The sequence below is a fragment of the Elgaria multicarinata genome, chromosome 13 (genome assembly GCF_023053635.1).
Source record: "Elgaria multicarinata webbii isolate HBS135686 ecotype San Diego chromosome 13, rElgMul1.1.pri, whole genome shotgun sequence".
NCBI classification, from domain to species: domain Eukaryota; kingdom Metazoa; phylum Chordata; class Lepidosauria; order Squamata; family Anguidae; genus Elgaria; species Elgaria multicarinata.
Genome location: NC_086183.1, coordinates 29,205,034 through 29,223,182, shown reverse-complemented (window position 1 = coordinate 29,223,182; position 18,149 = coordinate 29,205,034). Strand labels below are relative to the sequence as shown.

The window sequence follows — 18,149 nt, the reverse complement described above, 5'->3', positions numbered from 1 at the left end:
ACTGGAGCTGGTCCAGTGACTTTTCATGCATTCATGATCAGCTCTGGAGCTCCCAGGGTTCAGCAATTGCTGCTACCTCCCCTGTCTAGGATCAAAAAGCTTGTCAGTGTGTCCTCTGTGGCCAGAAGGCTGCACAACTCTTTGGAAGAATCTTTTTCTGTGGTTGGCATTTTCAGCCATTAGCCAATCCCAAAGTTCATCTATAACTGCCATATAACCTGGACCCTGGACTATGGCATCAGCCACCAGGTACCAGAAGGTCCTGCCAGGCACACTCCATCATATTGCTAATGTACCTAAGGACATCAGAGGATGTCTTTTCTAAGAATTGTTCTGTTTCTGAATTTTCTGCTGCTGAGTTTCCACTGTCGGATCATCATTTAGTTTCTTTTGCTCTCATTCATAATCCTCCTCTCTTACCTTCTGTTCTTCGATCTTGCTGAGAACTGCAATCTATAAATTACAATGCTCTTTCTCAACCCTTGTCTTCTTCTCTTTCTTCTGTTATTTCTGTCCCTTCTGTGGACTTAGCCGTGTCCTCTTTCAATTCTTCTTTATCTGCTTCCCTTGATGAGTTTGCCCCATCTGTGGCATGGATGGTTCGTCCATCACAACCACAACCATGGCTTACTTTCTCTATTCGCTATCTCTGCTCCTGTTCCCGGGCAGCGGAATGCCTTTGGCGTAAGTCCAGGGATTGGGCAGAATTTGTTCATTATAAATTTGTTCTCTCATCCTTTTCTGCTGCTATCTCGTTGGCTAAACAACAGTATTTTTCTCTCCTTATTCAGTCTCAAGCCAAGCGCCCTCGGCAGCTTTTTACGTAATTTGACGCCCTTCTGAAACCCAGCCCACCCTCCATTCCTCTCTCCTTGTCTGCTCAGGATTTTGCTACTTTCTTCAACAACAAAATCCAAACAATTCGCTCTGAGCTCGCTATTACTATCTCTCCCCCAACATTCACTACTCAACTTCCAGTTCCCCCTGTAATTTCCTCTGCATTTCCTCTGATCGCTGCCGATGAACTTACTAGTATAATGCATTCTTTGAAGCTCTCCACCTGCCCTCTTGATCCTATCCCTTCTCGCGTCTTTATCAATCTTACGTCTACCATTCTTCCCTCCCTACTCCACATTATTAACACTTCTTTGTCTTCTGACACATGTCCTTCTGCTTTTAAGCATGCTTCAGTCTCCCCCATTCTAAAAAAAATCCTCTCTCGATATGTTTTCTCTTGCCAAGTATCGCCCTATTTCTCTGCTGCCCGTGTCAAAAGTCTTGGAATGAGTGGTTTATTCCCGGTGTCTTCATTTTCTTTCTAGTTCCTCAGCCTTCGATCCTTTTCAGTCTGGCTTCCGTCCTCTGCATTCTACTGAGACAGCTCTTACTAAGATTACCAATGATCTTCTTATCGCCAAATCTAAAGGCCTGTTTTCAGTTCTTATTCTTTTGGATCTTACTGCGGCCTTTGATACGGTTGATCATGACCTCCTATTGGCTACCCTATGTGATCTTGGATCCCGCAAATCTGTCTATGACTGGTTTGGCTCCTATCTCGCAGGTCGCTCATTTAGCGTATGTGCTAATGGCCACTCATCTTCTTCTTTTCCCCTTCAAGTTGGGGTGCCGCAGGGCTCAGTAGCTGGCCCTCTGTTGTTCTCTTTATACATGTTTCATTCTCATGGCCTCCAATATCACCTGTATGCAGACAATTCACAATTGTATCTCTCTTCTCCCGAACTTTCTACTGACGTTCAGGCTAGGATCTCAGCCTGTTTGTCTGATATCTCAGCCTGGATGCTTCAGCGTCGCTTAAAACTAAACATGGCGAAAACAGTTTTGCTTGTCTTCCCTCCCAAACCATTCCCTCACTCTTCATTCTTTGTTACTGTTAATAATGTCACACTTTATCCGGTGGAAGAAGCTCGTAGTCTTGGCTTCATATTTGATTCTTCACTTTCTTTCTCCTCACATATTGAGGGTGTAGCCAAGTCCTGCTGTTTTTTCCTATATAACATTGCTAGGATCCGTCCGTTCTTATCTGAATCTTCTGCTAAGACCCTTGTCCATGCTTTGGTTATCTCCCGTTTGGACTTTTGTCATCTTCTTTTGACTGGTCTTCCTTCTGCTCATCTCTGCTCTTTGGTCTCTCTTCACCATTCTGCAGCCAAGATTATTTTCTTGGCTCGTCGTTTTAACCATGGAGGAGCCCTGCCCTCTTCTGTATCTGGTCAAGAGGGCAGGGCTGCTGCAGCTTTCACTGTTGTGTTGAAGAGGGCATTTCGCCAGGTGCTGCTTGCATACAAATGACACCTGCTGAAATTTCCTTTTCAATACAACAGTTACAGATACAGGAGCCTGGTCCTCCTTTCCATATGGTCACCCTAGCTTCATGAGAGCCTGTGGCAAATTTCCACAGTTGCCCCTCTGACCCCTCTGGGCAGCCATGCAGCGTTACCAAATTGTATGGCTTCGAGCACAATATAAATAATGCTAAAATTAAATTGTAAGCTGTAAGAGGTCTCCTGGACACCCCTTTTATTCATAACTGTTATTATTTGTAAAGATAAAAATAATGGCTATTGTGTTACACTGCTGTCTTCTGCAATCATAGATAGGTCTTTCAGAATTCTGGCAGGTTCTGACTGAAACCCGGAGCGGATTCGCTGATCCACTGACAACGGAAGCCTATGTAAGCCTACGCGGCAGGGTCTTGCTATTTACTGTTTTACGCTGTACAGCACCATGTACATTGATGGTGCTATATAAATAAATAAATAATAATAATAATAACGGAGCCACCAGCCTGAACTACAGAAGAGGTAGGGTTTATCAGGCAGGTCATGTGACTTTCCTTGCATTTTTGTTCTGAAATATGTTTTAGGATAACCAAGTAGGCCTCAATGAGCTCAAGGGCCTCCCGAACCGGTCAACAAAAATCCGTCAGTGTCCATCCCGGTTGCATAGGCTATCTCTTTCCCCCTTCTCCCCTTTTCTGGTCACTCCTCATCGGCTCGCCTATGATTTTAAAATCTAGAAGGGACTGGTGGCTCCAATTCCAGTGGGGTGTGAATCCATTCCGTGTTTCAGTTAGGACCAGCTGGAAGTCTAAGCAGCTATCCAAGGTGCTGAACCTTGGAGCTAAATAAAGGAGCTTTCCAAGGCCAAACACTTTGAACAGCTCCTTTAGAGTGCTGACTGACTGGATCTTACTGAAACCCGGAGCAGATTCACCACCCTGCTGACATCAGAGCCACCATCCTCCACTAGAAAGGAAAGGACTGGTCAGCCTGGAATGGCCCCTGCTTGATCGATTAGGTGCTGCTTCCCCCAGACTCTGGAGTAGGGATGGATGACTGTGGAATGGCCTGCCAGAGGAGACTCGTCAGCTTGACAGTCTTTTAACATTCAAGAAAGCTATCAAGACTGAGCTCTTCCTGCAGGCCTATCCAGTGGAATTTTAGGATGCTTTTAGTATGCTTTTAGGATGTTTTTTAAGCGTGTATACTATGTTTTTAATCAGTATTTTATGTATTTTATGCTTGCTGTTGTTCCCTGCCTTGATCCAATCAGAATTTTTTATTATTATTATTATTTTATTTATTATATATATTATTATTAATATTAATATTATTAATTTGTTCTTCCCAATTTTTTTATCTGAATTTACCCAGTTTGCACCTCATAAACAGATGCGAGAACCGGAACCCACTTGGTGCACTGAGATCTGGAGGTTTTCTCATTTTTGCAATTCACAACGAAACAGATCTGCACAAAAATGAACATTGTAAGGAAACGTTGACCAAAAATGCATGTAATAGGGGAAAGTACATTCAAAAGCACATTGTATTGATTGCCAAAAGTGTGTGCAGGCGGTAAAGAGGAAATGCACATAACACGCATATAGATTTCTGCACTGACTTTCTGTGTGTGTGTGTGTGTGTGTGTGTGTGTGTGTGTGTGTGTCCGAATTTGCAAACTGATGCAGAAACAGGCCGAAGCCAAACTAAAAAACAGAAAAATACAATGTGAAAGCGCTCTGAAATAGAACAGAAGAGAAACTGGAGGATCACAATGCCATCTTGTGAACCGCCCAGAGAGCTCCGGCTATTGGGTGGTATAGAAATGTAATAAATAAATAAATAAATAAAATCTAAAGAGCCTGTAAATTATTATTATTATTATTATTATTATTATTTACATTTATATACCACCCCATAGCTGAAGCTCTCTGGGCGGTTTACAAAAGTTAAAAACAGTGAACATTAAAAAGAAATATACAAAATTTAAAACCACCAAAAGCATAAAATACAAACAAAAACAGACAATATCCATTTAAAAATAACAGTTCTGGGGTCAGTTAAAAAACTCAGCATATGCTATTAAATGCTGTTAAATGCCTGGGAGAAGAGAAAAGTCTTGATAACAATGTTGGCGCCAGGTGGGCCTCGTTGGGGAGATCATTCCATAATTGAGGGGCCACCACTGAAAAGTAGGGGTGTGCACGGACCCACCACTCCGCTTCACTTTCAGATCCGCCATTTTCGGATCGGGCTCCGCCCCGCCCCCACTCTGCCTATGCCCACTCCGCTCCGCTCGGAGCTCCGGATCGGAGCTCCGTTCCCCCCCCATAGTGGGGGTTACCGGGCCCTGCCGCCATCGCCGCCCATGCGGCGACGGCGGCAGAGCCTGGTAAGGGATCAAGGGAGAGGGGGACCTTACCTGCCTCCGTCCGCGGTCCCTCGGCTTCTTCAATTGAGCCCGCAGTTCCACCAGGAAGTCTGGGCCGCAAGTGCGGCCTTGACTTCCTGGTTGAACCGCGGGCTCAGTTGAAGAAGCCAAGGGACCGTGGATGGAGGCAGGTAAAGGAGAGGAGGGGGGGGGTTTACCGGGCCCTGCCGCTGTCGCTGCATGGGCGACAGCGACAGCGGCAGGGCCCGGTAAACCCCACTTACCTTTCCAGCGGAGCTCCGGATCGAGGCGAAGGATCTGCCTTCACCTCGATCCTCTTCGCCATGCTCCGCCGGCCCCCCAATCCTCTTCGCCTCCGCCTTAAGGGGAGGCGAAGCACCCCGCTCCGCTTCTAATTCGCCGGTCCGATTAGAAGCGGAGCACATCCCTACTGAAAAGGCCCTCTCTCTTGTTGCCGTTCTCCGAGCTTCCCTCAGGGTAGGCACCCTGAGGAGGACCTCAGATGTTGAGCGCAGTGTATGGGTAGGTTCATGTCGGGAGAGGCGTTCCGTCAAGTATTGTGGTATGTCAGTGGGCCCCAACAGTTGTCAGTGCACTTCAATACTGCTATAAAGCAGTGGTGTGGCTCCTGCCTGTTATATACCGCTTTCATAGTGGAATATCCTGCTTGGTGTGACCCCCTGAGGGAATATTTCAGTGTACATCTCTAAACTCACGGCGTCTCTTTACAAATGACCCCATGGACACAACCACTGTCTTGGAAGAGAAATGTTCCACCGGAGAAAAACTTCCGCCACCCCCTTTCCAAACTTCTCTTTGTGATCTCCCCTAACCACAGGCAGGACCTTTTATCTGAACTATCTCCCGGGCAAGACCCGACCAAGGCTGCAAGTCCAAAGTACTATTTATCGAAGGAACCAAAGTGATGAGCAGGCAGGATCGGGGGAGAGAAGCATCGTTTGCTTAGGCGTAGTGCAATATTTGCTCCCAGTCATTAATCAACCAGCTTTATTCCGAGGAAGCTTCGAAAATGACTTCCGAGGCCAGCGAAGGGGGATAGCGCACACCAGGATGGTAGGAGGTGATAACACAGCTGGGCTGTTGTAAGTGAAGCTCACAAGCGAAATTTCACGTGAGCCAAGAGCCTACATCTTGCTCTGAGTTCCACCACTCAGCCGGGGAACACCAGATGCAATTGTTAAAGCAAGAGTGCCTCAGAGCATATGCAGTATGTTTTTTGTAACAACGCATTTTGGGGATTAGGAGGCAGAGCTTCCTGCTCAGAGGAATGTTGCTTTCAGGCAGCCCTGGCGACTTTTTTCTCCGGATGTTAACAACTGCCCACATATTGTTAGTGTAAGGTTGCCAACTGATCAGAGAGAAAAAATACTGCTCTGACCTGCTCCTGTGCTTCTAAACAGCAGCTTGATGTCTGGGGACATCAGCAAGTGAGGTTTTTCCACACAGCATGAAAACAAGTAATTATTCCTGCAGATTTAATTGCTGTTAAAGGCAGAGGAGCAGGGCCCAGTAAAAAGAAGGAGGAGGAGGAGGAGGCTGGTGGCTCCGATGTCTGCTCTGGGTTTCAGTCAGAACCAGCCACAACTCTAAAGGAGATATCCCAGGGTGACCCTATGAAAAGGAGGACAGGGCTCCTGTATCTTTAACAGTTGCATAGAAAAGGGAATTTCGGCAGGTGACATTTGTATATATGGAGAACCTGGTGAAATTTCCTCTTCATCACCACAGTTAAAGCTGCAGGAGTCCTGCCCTCTTTTAAATCTGGTCACTCTAGCATAGCTCCTGCAGCTTTAACCGTTGTGATGATAAAAGAATTTCACCAGGTTCTCCATATATACAAATGACACCTGCTGAAATTCCCTTTTCTATGCAACTGTTAAAGAAACAGGAGCCCGGTCCTCCTTTTCATAGGGTCACCCTAAGCTAGCCTAGCAAAGCACTGCCCCACTGATATCAGGGCCAGCAAAATGGGGGGGGTGATTTTGTAACCTCCTTAATTAAAATAGCCAGCAACAAAGAGTTGGAAGGGATTTTGGGGGAGGGGGGAGTGAAATGTGCCGTGACAACCAGCTGTGGGTGCGTTGGCCCAAGTCTTCAGCACAAACAACATCAGAAGCTCACCTTGTGAAAATTTGGATGCAGGTGCAACGTCCTGTAAGTGGTGGTGGTGGGGATAATTTGGGAAGGGTTCGGATAACAGCTTGAAAATTTGGGAGGGGTGAAAGACATTCAAATCATCATCCTTCCTTCTCAACGTTGGGTGACGACACCCTTGGTAGGAAAAGATCCCAGCGATTATTAAAGAGAGTACAGTTCACCAGGGAAGCGTTTTCTTTTTATTTGAGTCCAATAAATGCTTGCAAATAAAAACATAACAAACCCAAAAAGGGAGAGTAGAAAATGAAGGGATAGCTACGCAGTCCCTGGAGAGCAAGGTAATATTTCAGTGCTACATGGAGCGTGCAAGAGCCCTCCTTCCGATCAGGGGTGCGTACGGGGAGCCGGCATCTCGCCCACCGCTTCAGTCAGATTCCCTGTTGGTAATGGCCCTGAATTTCTCCTTCATCTTCTGGAAATTCTCAGCAAACCAGTTCCTGTTCATGGCAAGAAAACAGTGAGCGGAATCAGCCACCCTTTGGTATGCTCCCTATGACTCAGCAGGATACGGCCCCCATCAGCTGCTGCCCTACATGGTTAGGTAGGCAGCAAAAGGCCAACGGCACTAGATGTAGGTCCCCTCGCCTACTCCTGGGCTGAAATCTGCTGAGTGGCAACGGAGGATGAGCTGGAAGCCACCATTAGGTGGGCGCAAAAATTAGGGTGACCCTATGAAAAGGAGGACCGGGCTCCTGTGTCTTTAACAGTTGCATAGAAAAGGGAATTTCTGCAGGTGTCTTTTGTATGCATGCAGCACCTGGGGAAATTCCCTCCTCCTCATTACAGTGAAAGCTGCAGGAGCTATACTAGAGTGACCAGGTACAAAAGAGGGCAGGGCTCCTGCAGCTTTCACTGTTGTGATGAAGAGGGAATTTCACCAGGGGCTTCACGTCTACAAATGACACCTGCTGAAATTCCCTTTTTTACACAATTGTTAAAATAGGGTGACCATATGGAAAGGAGGACCGGGCTCCTGTATCTTTAACAGTTGTATAGAAAAGGGAATTTCAGCAGGTGTCATTTGTGTGCATGCAGCACCTGGTGAAATTCTTCATCACAACAGTGAAAGCTGCAGGAGCCCTGCCCTCTTGACCAGTTACAAATGATACCTGCTGAAACTCCCTTTTCTATAGAACTGTTAAAGACACCCTGTCCTCCTTTCCGTATGGTCACCCTAGTTAAAAATACAGGAGCCGTGTCCTCCTTTCCGTATGGTCAACCTATAGCAAAATGCCCTGGAGCATTGTGGGAGTGTCAAAATGGCGAGCAGCAGGCCAATAACAAACCCACTGGATAGAGAAGCGCCAAGCCAGAGGGAGGGATGGGGTGGCCCTTGGCTTCCTCCTTCTCTAACCAACCTTCTCCCCTTCGGTTTGGTGGCCGACTCTCTCCTGCCCCCAGACAGCAAGGACTGCTGGCAAATTGTGCTGCCCCAGACGCTGCTCTCTCCGTGGGCATCTCTCATGGTTTGTCTGTGCCTTAGCAGCTGGAGTGGAAGCAGGCAGTGTCCTTCTCTCCAAGAAGCTCCAAATGTCAACCCCTGTTCTACATGCAATCACGTTTTATCCCACCCCCCTCCCCTTCCCTTCAATCCAATGCTTCCTCTTCTACCCTGCTGCTCCATCTTCTGGTGGCTGAAAGAACAGGCTGTATTTCCCTTAAATATAGATCTTGGAATTGGCAACAAGCACTTTGATCTTGGCAGAGAGTGGCCAACGCAGCAGCTGCTGGCAAGGTAGCCCCTTTTCCCAGTAATAATAGAGGGACTTGTCAGGTTTTCGTATTAACCTTAACAGTAATTATTGGCAGATTATTGGCAGAGACTTGCAAGCTCAGAACTCCTGTTGGTGATTGGGTGGAGGAAGTAAAAGGCTCGCTCTTTCACAGCAGTGTTTGGGGGGGGGGGGGGAGTGTGGTGTAGGCCGCTGCCAGAGAAGAGAGTATGTTGCTTTGATGTGAAGGGAACATTTGTCAAGGAGAACCATAAAGCTGTTATGCTTACTGTGATTTAGGGTAAGACAATTACTTTGTTATTAGTTGATGCTGCCAGCCTGGTTGTTTTGTTTTGGAAGACTTCTCTGAATAAAAGCATTGAGGATTCAACGCTCATGCGTTTGTTTATTTGCGAACTGCTAGGAGGAATTTGTACCAACATTACTAATTCCCTCAACAGGACTGACCCCCTTCCGGTGGATCTAGCACCCGGATGCAAATTCAGGAGAGCAAACCTGTCAAAGTCCCCCACCCCTGGGTAGAACTTGGCAGCCTGGGGAGCAAAATCCCACAGGGCCATCAGGTTAATGAGAATCAGCGAAAAACCAAAGCTAAGATTTACCAAGGAGAATGGTTTGGTGTTTTTTTTAGGGGGGGTTGTTGTTGTTCTTTAAAGTTAAACATTAAAACCAGGGTGGGACCCCTTTTAGCTTGAGGGCCAAATTCCATTCTGGAGAAGGGATTGAGGGCTGCCAACCATGGCTGGATGGGGCTGAAGGTAAAAGGGGGAGGGCTAGGGTGACCCTATGAAAAGGAGGACTGGGCTCCTGTATCTTTCACAGTTGTATAGAAAAGGGAATTTCAGCAGGTGTCATTTGTAGGCATGTAGCCCCTGGTGAAATCCCCTCTTCATCACAACCATTAATGCTGCAAGAGCCCTGCCCTCTTTTGTGTCTGGTCACTCTAGTATAGCTCCTGCAGTGTTAATGGTTGTGATGAAGAGGGGATCTCACCAGGTGCTGCATGTCTACAAATGACACCTGCTGAAATTCTCTTTTCTACAGAACTGTTAAAGATACAGGAGCCTGGTCCTGCTTTGTCACCCTAGGGCCAAACAGCAAAAAATACCAGCAAATTTTAGCTTCCAGCTCTTACTGCCAGTAACTAACCCTTAGGAGGGCCGTTTCAACCTTTCAGAATGGGGGAGAAATGCCCCAAAGCAGGAAAGCTAGATTGGAACTGCAGGAGATTGTGAGGTCCCCCACCCCTCCCTTAAAGGTATGGCTGGGTAATGGGGTTGTCGTGGTTTAAAGCTAGACATTAAAGGTACGGGGCTTGGAATAACCAGGCCCATTCACCCCTCCCCTCCCAGTAGTTCCAAGTCTACAAGAAATCAGCCAGACATTCACCTGGTCCTGTTGCTGAATTCGCTGTGATGGAGGTCATTGAAAGCCGTTTTGGTCCTCTCTCCAATACGGTTGGCGAAGTTCTGAAAATCCTGCTGGACTTTCTCAAACTTTTGAGACAAGGTGGGCTCTGTCACTGTAACATCCTGGGTTCCTGCATAAAGACCATCTTAAGTAATTGTATACAGCAGCAAAGTCATGAGTAGGATGTAACTTGAAATCTCCAGAGCAGCCAACTAAAAATATAAATTTATGCAGCAAGTGCAGAGAGCAAGGAACCCTAAGAACTTATGAAGAGCCCTGCTGGATCAGACCAAGGGTCCATCTAATTGCCCATCCCTGCTCAAAGGAATGGTGTTTTCTAGGGTGACCATATGGAAAGGAGGACCGGCCTCCTGTATCTTTAGCAGTTATAGAAAACGGGATTTCAGCAGGTGTCGTTTGTAGGCATGCAGCACCTGGTGAAATCCCCTCCTCATCACAAGAGTGAAAGCTGCAGGAGCCCTGCCCACTTGACCAGATAGAAAAGAGGGCAGGGCTCCTGCAGCATTAACAGTTGCGATGAAGAGGGAATTTCACCAGGTGCTGCATGTGCACAAATGACACCTGCTGAATACAACTGTTAAAGATACAGGAGCCCTAGGCAGGATCCACACTACTGCTTATAATGGTTTTGACAGCTGTTCAGGCCCAGGACACATTACATATACCGTTTGCAAACTGTTTTTAAAGTGTTGTTGTAGATCTGGCCCTGTTCTCCATCCTGGGTGTATTTCTTCATTCAACAAACGTGGTCCCCCCCCCCCCCACAAGACTCACCTTCCACAAAGCTCCTAAATTTCCTCTTCTTTGTGGAAATGTTTTTCTCAGCTTATTTTTAAAATCTGGCAACCCTAGGCTTCTTCCCACCCTGCTCCACATCTGCCCCCACCCCCCGTGCCTGGCTTTTTTGTCTTTAAACTTGGCTCACTTCCAAGCCTCGAATCCTTTCAGCTCACAAAGCGGCCCACTCACAAACTTGGCCGCTCACTATTCTAGGCCCAGCAGGAACGGGGAGCCTGCTATTCCCTGGCAAAGAGGTTGGCATTTTGTTCAAATAGCAGGGAAAATGGTTCTCACACAGCAGTGGCCGTGATGGGGCCAAGCCGGGCCTGTACGGTCACGTCGAACTGGGACGGGCCGCCAGAGGGGATTGTTATGGGTAGCAGAAAGGTGTGGCAAGTTTATGCGGCAGCCATCCATTGCAAAACCTGCATAACTGGGCTTGCCAATTAGAATAATAATACCGTATTTCTTCGATGCTAAGACGCACTTTTTCCCCCCCATATAAATGTCTCTAAAAACGGGGTGCGTCTTAGAATCGCGGGTGCGATTATTATTGTTAGAATCAAAGCTTTTTTCTGTTGGTGGTGCTGAAATTAGTGTGCATCTTACAATCAAAGAAATACGGTAATAATAATAATAATAATAATAATAATAATAATAATAATAATGGAAACAACAACTCCAAAACTTTTTATATTAGGGAATTTAACCCAATGCTAATCACTGCAGAACATAAGAACATAAGCGGACTCGTGCAGGATCAGACCCAGAGTCGAGTCCAGCATTCTGTTCGTACAGTGGCCAACCAGCTCCCATAGAAAACGCACAAGCAGGGCATAAATGCAACAACACCCTCCAGCCCATGTTCCCCAGCAACTGGCATATATATAGGCATATTGCTTCTGATACTGGAGGTGGCGCATAGCTCTCAGGACTAGTAGCCGTGGCTAGCCTTCTCCTCCAGGAATTCACCGGACCCTCTTTTAAAGCCATCCGATCAATGGCCATAACTACGTCTTGCGGTAGCAAATCCCATAGTTTAACTGCGCACTGTGTGGAGGGCTGCTTACTTTAACGCACTGCGACAGGGACTGGTTCAACAGTTGGTAGCCCTGGATGTTGCTTGTGGATGGGCGAGGGGCAATCCCGGTTCACCAGCCCTTGTGGTTTGCCCGTAGCCCTGCCCCGTGATTTGCAGAGCTCCCTCCTGGGTTCTGTTTCTTGAGTCCTATATGGGCGTCTTTTCTCTCTCTCTCTCTTGAGCAATTTATGATGGTTTGAGGGGGAGAACATAGCTCCTCCATCCCACTGTCACGTCCCCAGCGGCCCGGTCCCCCTCACCACGGCTGGCCATCCAAACTTGGCAGGGGTGGAGCATGTCTGTAGAGCAAAGCTGAGAACCTCTACCAGCCCCATGGGCCAAATTCCATTGTGGAGAACCTCATGGGAGCCGCATTCCACTGGTGGGTGGGGCCAAAGGGGGCGTGCCCCAAGCCAAAAGGGGACGGGTTTCAGACAGAACCAGGCAGAACTCTAAAGGAGCTCTCCAAGGTGCTGTTCTGTACAGCTGCATAGATTAGAGCAGCCTTCCTCAACCTGGGGCGCTCCAGATGTGTTGGACTACAACTCCCAGAATGCTGGCTGGGGCATTCTGGGAGTTGTAGTCCAACACATCTGGAGCGCCCCAGGTTGAGGAAGGCTGGATTAGAGGAAGGCTTGGCAGGAGTCTTAAATGGGTGAGTTGGAAGGGGCCTCTAAGGCCATCGAGTCCAACCCCCCACTCAATGCAGGAATCCACCCTAAAGCATCCCTAACAGATGGCTGTCCAGCTGCCTCTTGAAGGCCTCTAGTGCGGGAGAAAAGGCAAGAAGCCACCCAAGGATCATTGGTCAGGGAAATGGGTTGAGGCCATGGAAAGGGATGGTGACCATCTGGGGAGGGCCGGATTCTGCCCCCAGCCGGCCAGTTTGGGACCCTAGGCTTGAGGTTTCCCACCCAGGGCGTAACATGGGGGGAGGGGGTTGGAGAGGCTGCCATGGGAAGAATGGGATGGGAAAGCCCACTTCCGCCAACAGAGCTGATCCAGCTTAAATCCGGATCCAACCCAGTGAAATCGGGATGGTGCTCTCCCTCCTACCTGTCACGACAGATAAAGCCACGAGGACGACCGCGATGGACACTGCCAGCTGCATGGCCTTTGGAGGATCTCGGAGTTTCTGGTGGAGAAAATGAAATCGGGGGCATATTTGGGGCTAACCTTAAAGAGCAACAGTAGTACATACCTGCATAATGACAGCATGCCCGTTTGTTCTCCAATTGCGACGGAGACACGAGGCTATTGCTCTGGTTTTGCTTTAAAGGAGACTTCCTCAATAGAGTGGCCTACAGATGTTTTGAACTACAACACCCATCAGTCCCAGCCAACCTAGCCAAGGATTTTGGAAGTGGTCATCCAAAACATCAGGATGGCACAATGTGGGTGAATGCCGCCTTGAAGTCAGGCCTGGTTACAGCCTGGGATTAGACAAATAGAGATGCTTTTCTTCTACGCACCTGGTCGTAAGCCTCATTAAACTCATCAGGGGATTTACTTCTGTATTGACATGTCCAGATTGTGCTGTTAAGGTGGCTGAAATCATGGTCTCCGGTGGAGTGTTCCGACTGTGCAATTCACCACCAAGGGAGGGATCAGAGACTTGGTGGATTGCATATTTGTGTGTGTGTGTGTGTGTGTGTGTGTGTGTGTGTGTGTGTGTGAGAGAGAGAGAGAGAGAGAGAGAGAGAAAGAGAGCAATCAAACAACACACTAAACCATGCTGCTTAACCACAAAATGGTTACGGAATGCATTAACTTTAAAGCATTCCATTAACCATTTTGTGGTTAAGCAGCATAGTTTAGCGTGTTGTCTGAACGGGGCCAGAGAAAGAGGGCAATTTTTGCAGTTCCTGGTTGGGATAGGCAGAGAGAGGCTGGGTTCACACAACACACTAACCCACTTTCAGTGGTTGAGCGTGGGTTGTTTTGAACCGACAGAAGCAAGACTGGAAATTATTCATAAGTCATTCACGTGGCTATACCAGTCTTGGGGTGGGAGGGGGGAGAATCCAACTTTTTTTGGGAGATACTCCACAGCTTGTACCTACAGACCCCCACATTGCCACTCTGCAACTAATAATTGCAAAGAGGGTTGCCAACTGATTAAGAAAGCACGATCTGGTCTGCTCTTCTGCCTTCGACAACAGTTTGATGGGAAGAAACCAGCAACTGATGGTAATATCTGCAGATCAAACTGTTGTTAAAGGTACAGGAGCAGGGACTGTTGTTTTTTAAAAGGAGAAGTTGACAACCCTGGCTGCACAAAATAGACATTCTTTTTTGGATTCAGTATACATGACCAACTCGTACATCAGTTCCCTCGTTCCACCAAATCCGGAATTGGCTTCTTTCTCTTTTTTGCCTTGTATCTCTGATACTTGTAATTCTGTGCTCTTTAATCCGCCTTCCCTCCGCTCCCCTTCCGCTCCCCAGACATAGAATTCTATTCTGCCCCCGTATCTTAAAGGATGGTTGGGTATAGTTGCTGCCTGTTTCCTGACAAGGCACTTTTGCACAGCTCACTGGTGGCTATTCAACAGAGAGAGCTTTCTCCCAGAATGGGAATACAATTGCAGAGGCATCCTTCCGTGGCTGAATTTCTGCCTGGTATGGAACTCTCAATGCACAAAATCTCAATCAGGAAAGGGAAAAAAGTAAGTAGCGCAAATATACAGTTTTAGTTTAGATGTGATAAATCTGAGGCAGGAGAGGTTCTGGCCAGATCAGAACCAAGCAGCCTATAAAGCTGCCAGCTTTCTATCTGGATATGTTCCTGTCCCTTTAATAGCAACTGGGGGAGGGAGAACTTCACCAGTTGAATGTTTCATACAGCTTTTAAAGGCACAAGAGCCCTGCTAGGAAAAAAAAGCTGGCACCTTATGCCTGTGGCAAAGAATCAATCAACATCTTGTCAGACTTAAAGAAGCAGCAGGGGTGGGGTGGGGGTAATACTTTATTGCCACTTCCCTCTCCCCACTAGGTCTTACTGCCCTTACTCTCTACTTCAACCCCATGTCCCATCTCGTTGCTCCCACCCCTCACCCCATTTTTTGCATTTTGCCTTCTCCTTCTTTTAAACAGGCTCTGCTCCCGTGCATTTAACAGCAGCACAGCAGGCAGACACTGAACAGGTGAAGCTCTTCCTCTTGGGGAGATGCACTATTAGGAAAAGCTGCCTCCGCTAAATTTCTGCTTTAAAGTGCTTTATAACAGTTTTGACAACTGTTGGGGCCCAGGACACACTGCATATACAGTTTTCAAAACGTTTTCAAAGTGCTTTAAAGCGCTTTAAAAGCAGTAGTGTAGATCCCCCCCAGATAGCAAACTGCTGTTTGTTAAAGTTACAGGAGCATGGCCAGTTCAAAGGGGGAAAAAAGAAAAGGTGGCCACTCCACTCATGCTCTTTACTTAAGGCTCCAGGGTCATTTACTGTGATTCACTCACCATGTGGTGGCATTAGGCAATCAAACATCAACGTGACTGGAATCAAATACAATTCCCCTTTCCCCACATACTAATCCAAGCATGATTTCCTGCCCACCAACTCCATCCCTCACTTACTTGTAGCTGGGAACAGAGACAATAATCCAAGATGTAATCAGAATTCCTGCCCGACTGCTGCTCCCTATAAACCTACCATCCTGCCTCCGTCATCCGCCCCCTTCTCCCCTGCAAGGGAGCAACCTGACTCGGTTCTTCTTTCTCCTCCTCTTCCCTGTAATTAGCTTGCTCCATCCCCTCCAGGGACTCAAATGGCAGCCAGGGATGCTATAAGTAAAGAGTGTGTGTTTGTGTGTAACCTAATTCTCTCACACTTAAGACAGGATTTAAAAAAAAAACCATTTTCCATTTTCTTCACACTTTAAACCCGGTTGAGCAAGTTTGAGGAAAGTGTAAGAAAAATTCAAAGCCAGGCTTCACTTCTAAATCTTTTTTGATAGGTCAATTTGCTTCAAAAAAATACCTTAGTGTTGTGAAAGGATAATTAGATCCAGAGCATATTGGATATGGCACCAAGAGAAAATGATCACCCACCCATATTTTCCTCCTGTTTTAACTTTGCCTGTGGAAACATGGACTTTTGACTCTCCCAAAATGTTGAGTTTGCCAGTGGCTGGAGATTGCAACATCAGGATTTCAGAGTCATTTCCCAGTGACTTGGGAATGGATTCCAGCTCCTGGTAGGACTGTGTGAAAATGTGCTTCAGCTGCATGCTGACAAGGGGTCATGACTTGTTCTTTTCGAAGGAGGCACCGTAGCCCAGGGGGAGTGTGTGCACCTTGCATGCAGAAAGGAGGGCCCTGATTCAATTTATGGCATCGCCTGTTTGTTCGCATTTTTAAGTGATGAGGTAGCAGGGGGTTAGGAAAGACCCCTCCCTCCCTGTCTGAAACCCTAGAGAGCTGCATTCCCAATCAGGGTAGACCGGTCTCCCCCAACCTGGTGCCTTGCAGATGCATTGGACTGCAACTCCCATCATGCCCAGCCTGCATGGGAATCATAGAATAATAGAATAGTAGAGTTGGAAGGGGCCTATAAGGCCATCAAGTCCAACCCCCTGCTGAATGCAAGAATCCACCTTAAAGCATCCCTGACAGATGGCTGTCCAGCTGCCTCTTGAAGGCCTTTAGGGTGGGAGAGCCCATGACCTCCCTAGGTAACTGGTTCCATTGTCGTACTGCTCTAACAGTCAAGAGGTTTTTCTTGATGTCCAGCCAGAATCTGGCTTCCTGTCACTTGAGCCCATTATTCCGTGTCCTCCACTCTGGGAGGATCGAGAAGAGGTCCTGGCCCTCTTCTGTGTGACAACCTTTCAAGTATTTGAAGAGTGCTATCATGTCTCCCCTCAATCTTCTCTTCTCCAGGCTAAACAGGCCCAGTTCTTTCAGTCTCTCTTCATAGGGCTTTGTTTCCAGACCCCTGATCATCCTAGTTGCCCTCCTTGGAACCCCCTCCAGCTTGTCTGCATCCTTCTTGAAGTGTGGCACCCAGAACTGGACACAATACTCAAGATGAGGCCTGGCCTGGCCAGTGCCAAATACAGGGGAACCAGTACCTCATGCGATTTGGAATCTATGCTTCTCTTAATACAGCCCAAAATAGCATTTGCTTTTTTTTCCAGCCACATCACACTGTTGGCTCATATTCAGCTTGGAATTGCAGTCCAACAGATTGGAGAGCTCCAGGTTGGAGATCGCTGGAGCGGATAATGCTGTGATAGATGGACAAAGAGCCTGGCTCAGTAGAAGATGGTGCCCTAAATTTCAAAATGAATTACTTGGTCTAAGTATCAAAGTTTGGGGCTCTGTCGAGACGCCAAACATTCCATCCCAGAATAATATTTTTCAATGCCCAGGAAAGGAGAGCAAAGAGATCAGCCTTCCCAAATCTGGCACCATCCAGATGTGTTAATTAAGCCCTGTCTGGAGAATGATGTAAATTGCACTTCCAACAGATCTGGGAAATCTGAAAGGGATGAATGATTTCCAGTATTTCCATTTCCTTTGGAAATGGACATAGTACATCCACAGCCAACATGGCAACTGAGAGTTGATTTCAAAACTTTGGGAGTTCAGAACATCAGAACATCAGAAGAGCCCTGCTGGATCAGACCAAGGGTCCATCTAGTCCAGCACTCTGTTCACACAGTGGCCCACCAGCCATTAGCCAGGGATGAACAAGCAGGACATGGTGCAACAGCACCCTCCCACCCATGTTCCCCAGCAACTGGTGCACACAGGCTTACTGCCTCGAATACTGGAGATAGCACACAACCCTCAGGGCTAGTAGCCCTGGATAGCCTTTGCCTCCAGGAATTTATCCAACGCCCGTTTGAAGCCATACAAATTTGTGGCCATCACTACATCCTGTGGTAGTGAGTTCCATCATTTAACTCTGCGCTGTGTGAAGAAGAACTTCCTTTTATTTGTCCTGGATCTCCCACCAATCAGCTTCAGGGGATGTCCCCAGTTTCTAGTATTTTGAGAGAGGGAGAAAAACGTCTCCCTGTCCACATTCTCCATAACCTGCATACCAGTTGCAGCTCAACCTTTCTGGAATAGGATGGGAAATCCTCATTCACATTCCCCAAGCTGAATTTTACTTCATTTTTAAAAAGTCAAACAACATTTCGATTCAGCCAGGGCTGCTAAAGAATATGGTGCTATATAAATAAATAATAATAATAATAATAATAATAATAATAATAATAATAATAATAATAGGACAGACAGATGCT

At 47.1% G+C, this 18,149-nt stretch overlaps 1 protein-coding gene across 1 annotated transcript; it reads right to left on the bottom strand.

Moving 5' to 3' along the window:
• Positions 1–7,033: 7,033 nt before the first annotated feature.
• Positions 7,034–15,605, bottom strand: APOC1 (apolipoprotein C1). The gene is made up of 4 exons (XM_063140076.1): positions 15,472–15,605; positions 12,952–13,030; positions 9,993–10,143; positions 7,034–7,307 (listed from the first exon to the last, which is right to left on the bottom strand). The coding sequence occupies exons 2-4, from the start codon at positions 13,004–13,006 to the stop codon at positions 7,235–7,237; spliced, it is 279 nt and encodes a 92-aa protein (XP_062996146.1). The 5' UTR covers positions 13,007–13,030; positions 15,472–15,605; the 3' UTR covers positions 7,034–7,234.
• Between the last annotated feature and the right edge of the window lie 2,544 nt (positions 15,606–18,149).

What these genes read in the sequence shown, in the direction of transcription:
- APOC1 (XM_063140076.1), bottom strand. Translation starts at nt 13,006, where the DNA reads ATGCAGCTGGCAGTGTCCATCGCGGTCGTCCTCGTGGCTTTATCTGTC. An exon ending in GGCTTTATCTGTCGTGACAG is followed by an intron (nt 10,144 to 12,951) that starts GTAGGAGGGAGA and finishes GTCTTTATGCAG; the next exon opens with GAACCCAGGATGTTACAGTG. An exon ending in GAATTCAGCAACAGGACCAG is followed by an intron (nt 7,308 to 9,992) that starts GTGAATGTCTGG and finishes TGCCATGAACAG; the next exon opens with GAACTGGTTTGCTGAGAATT.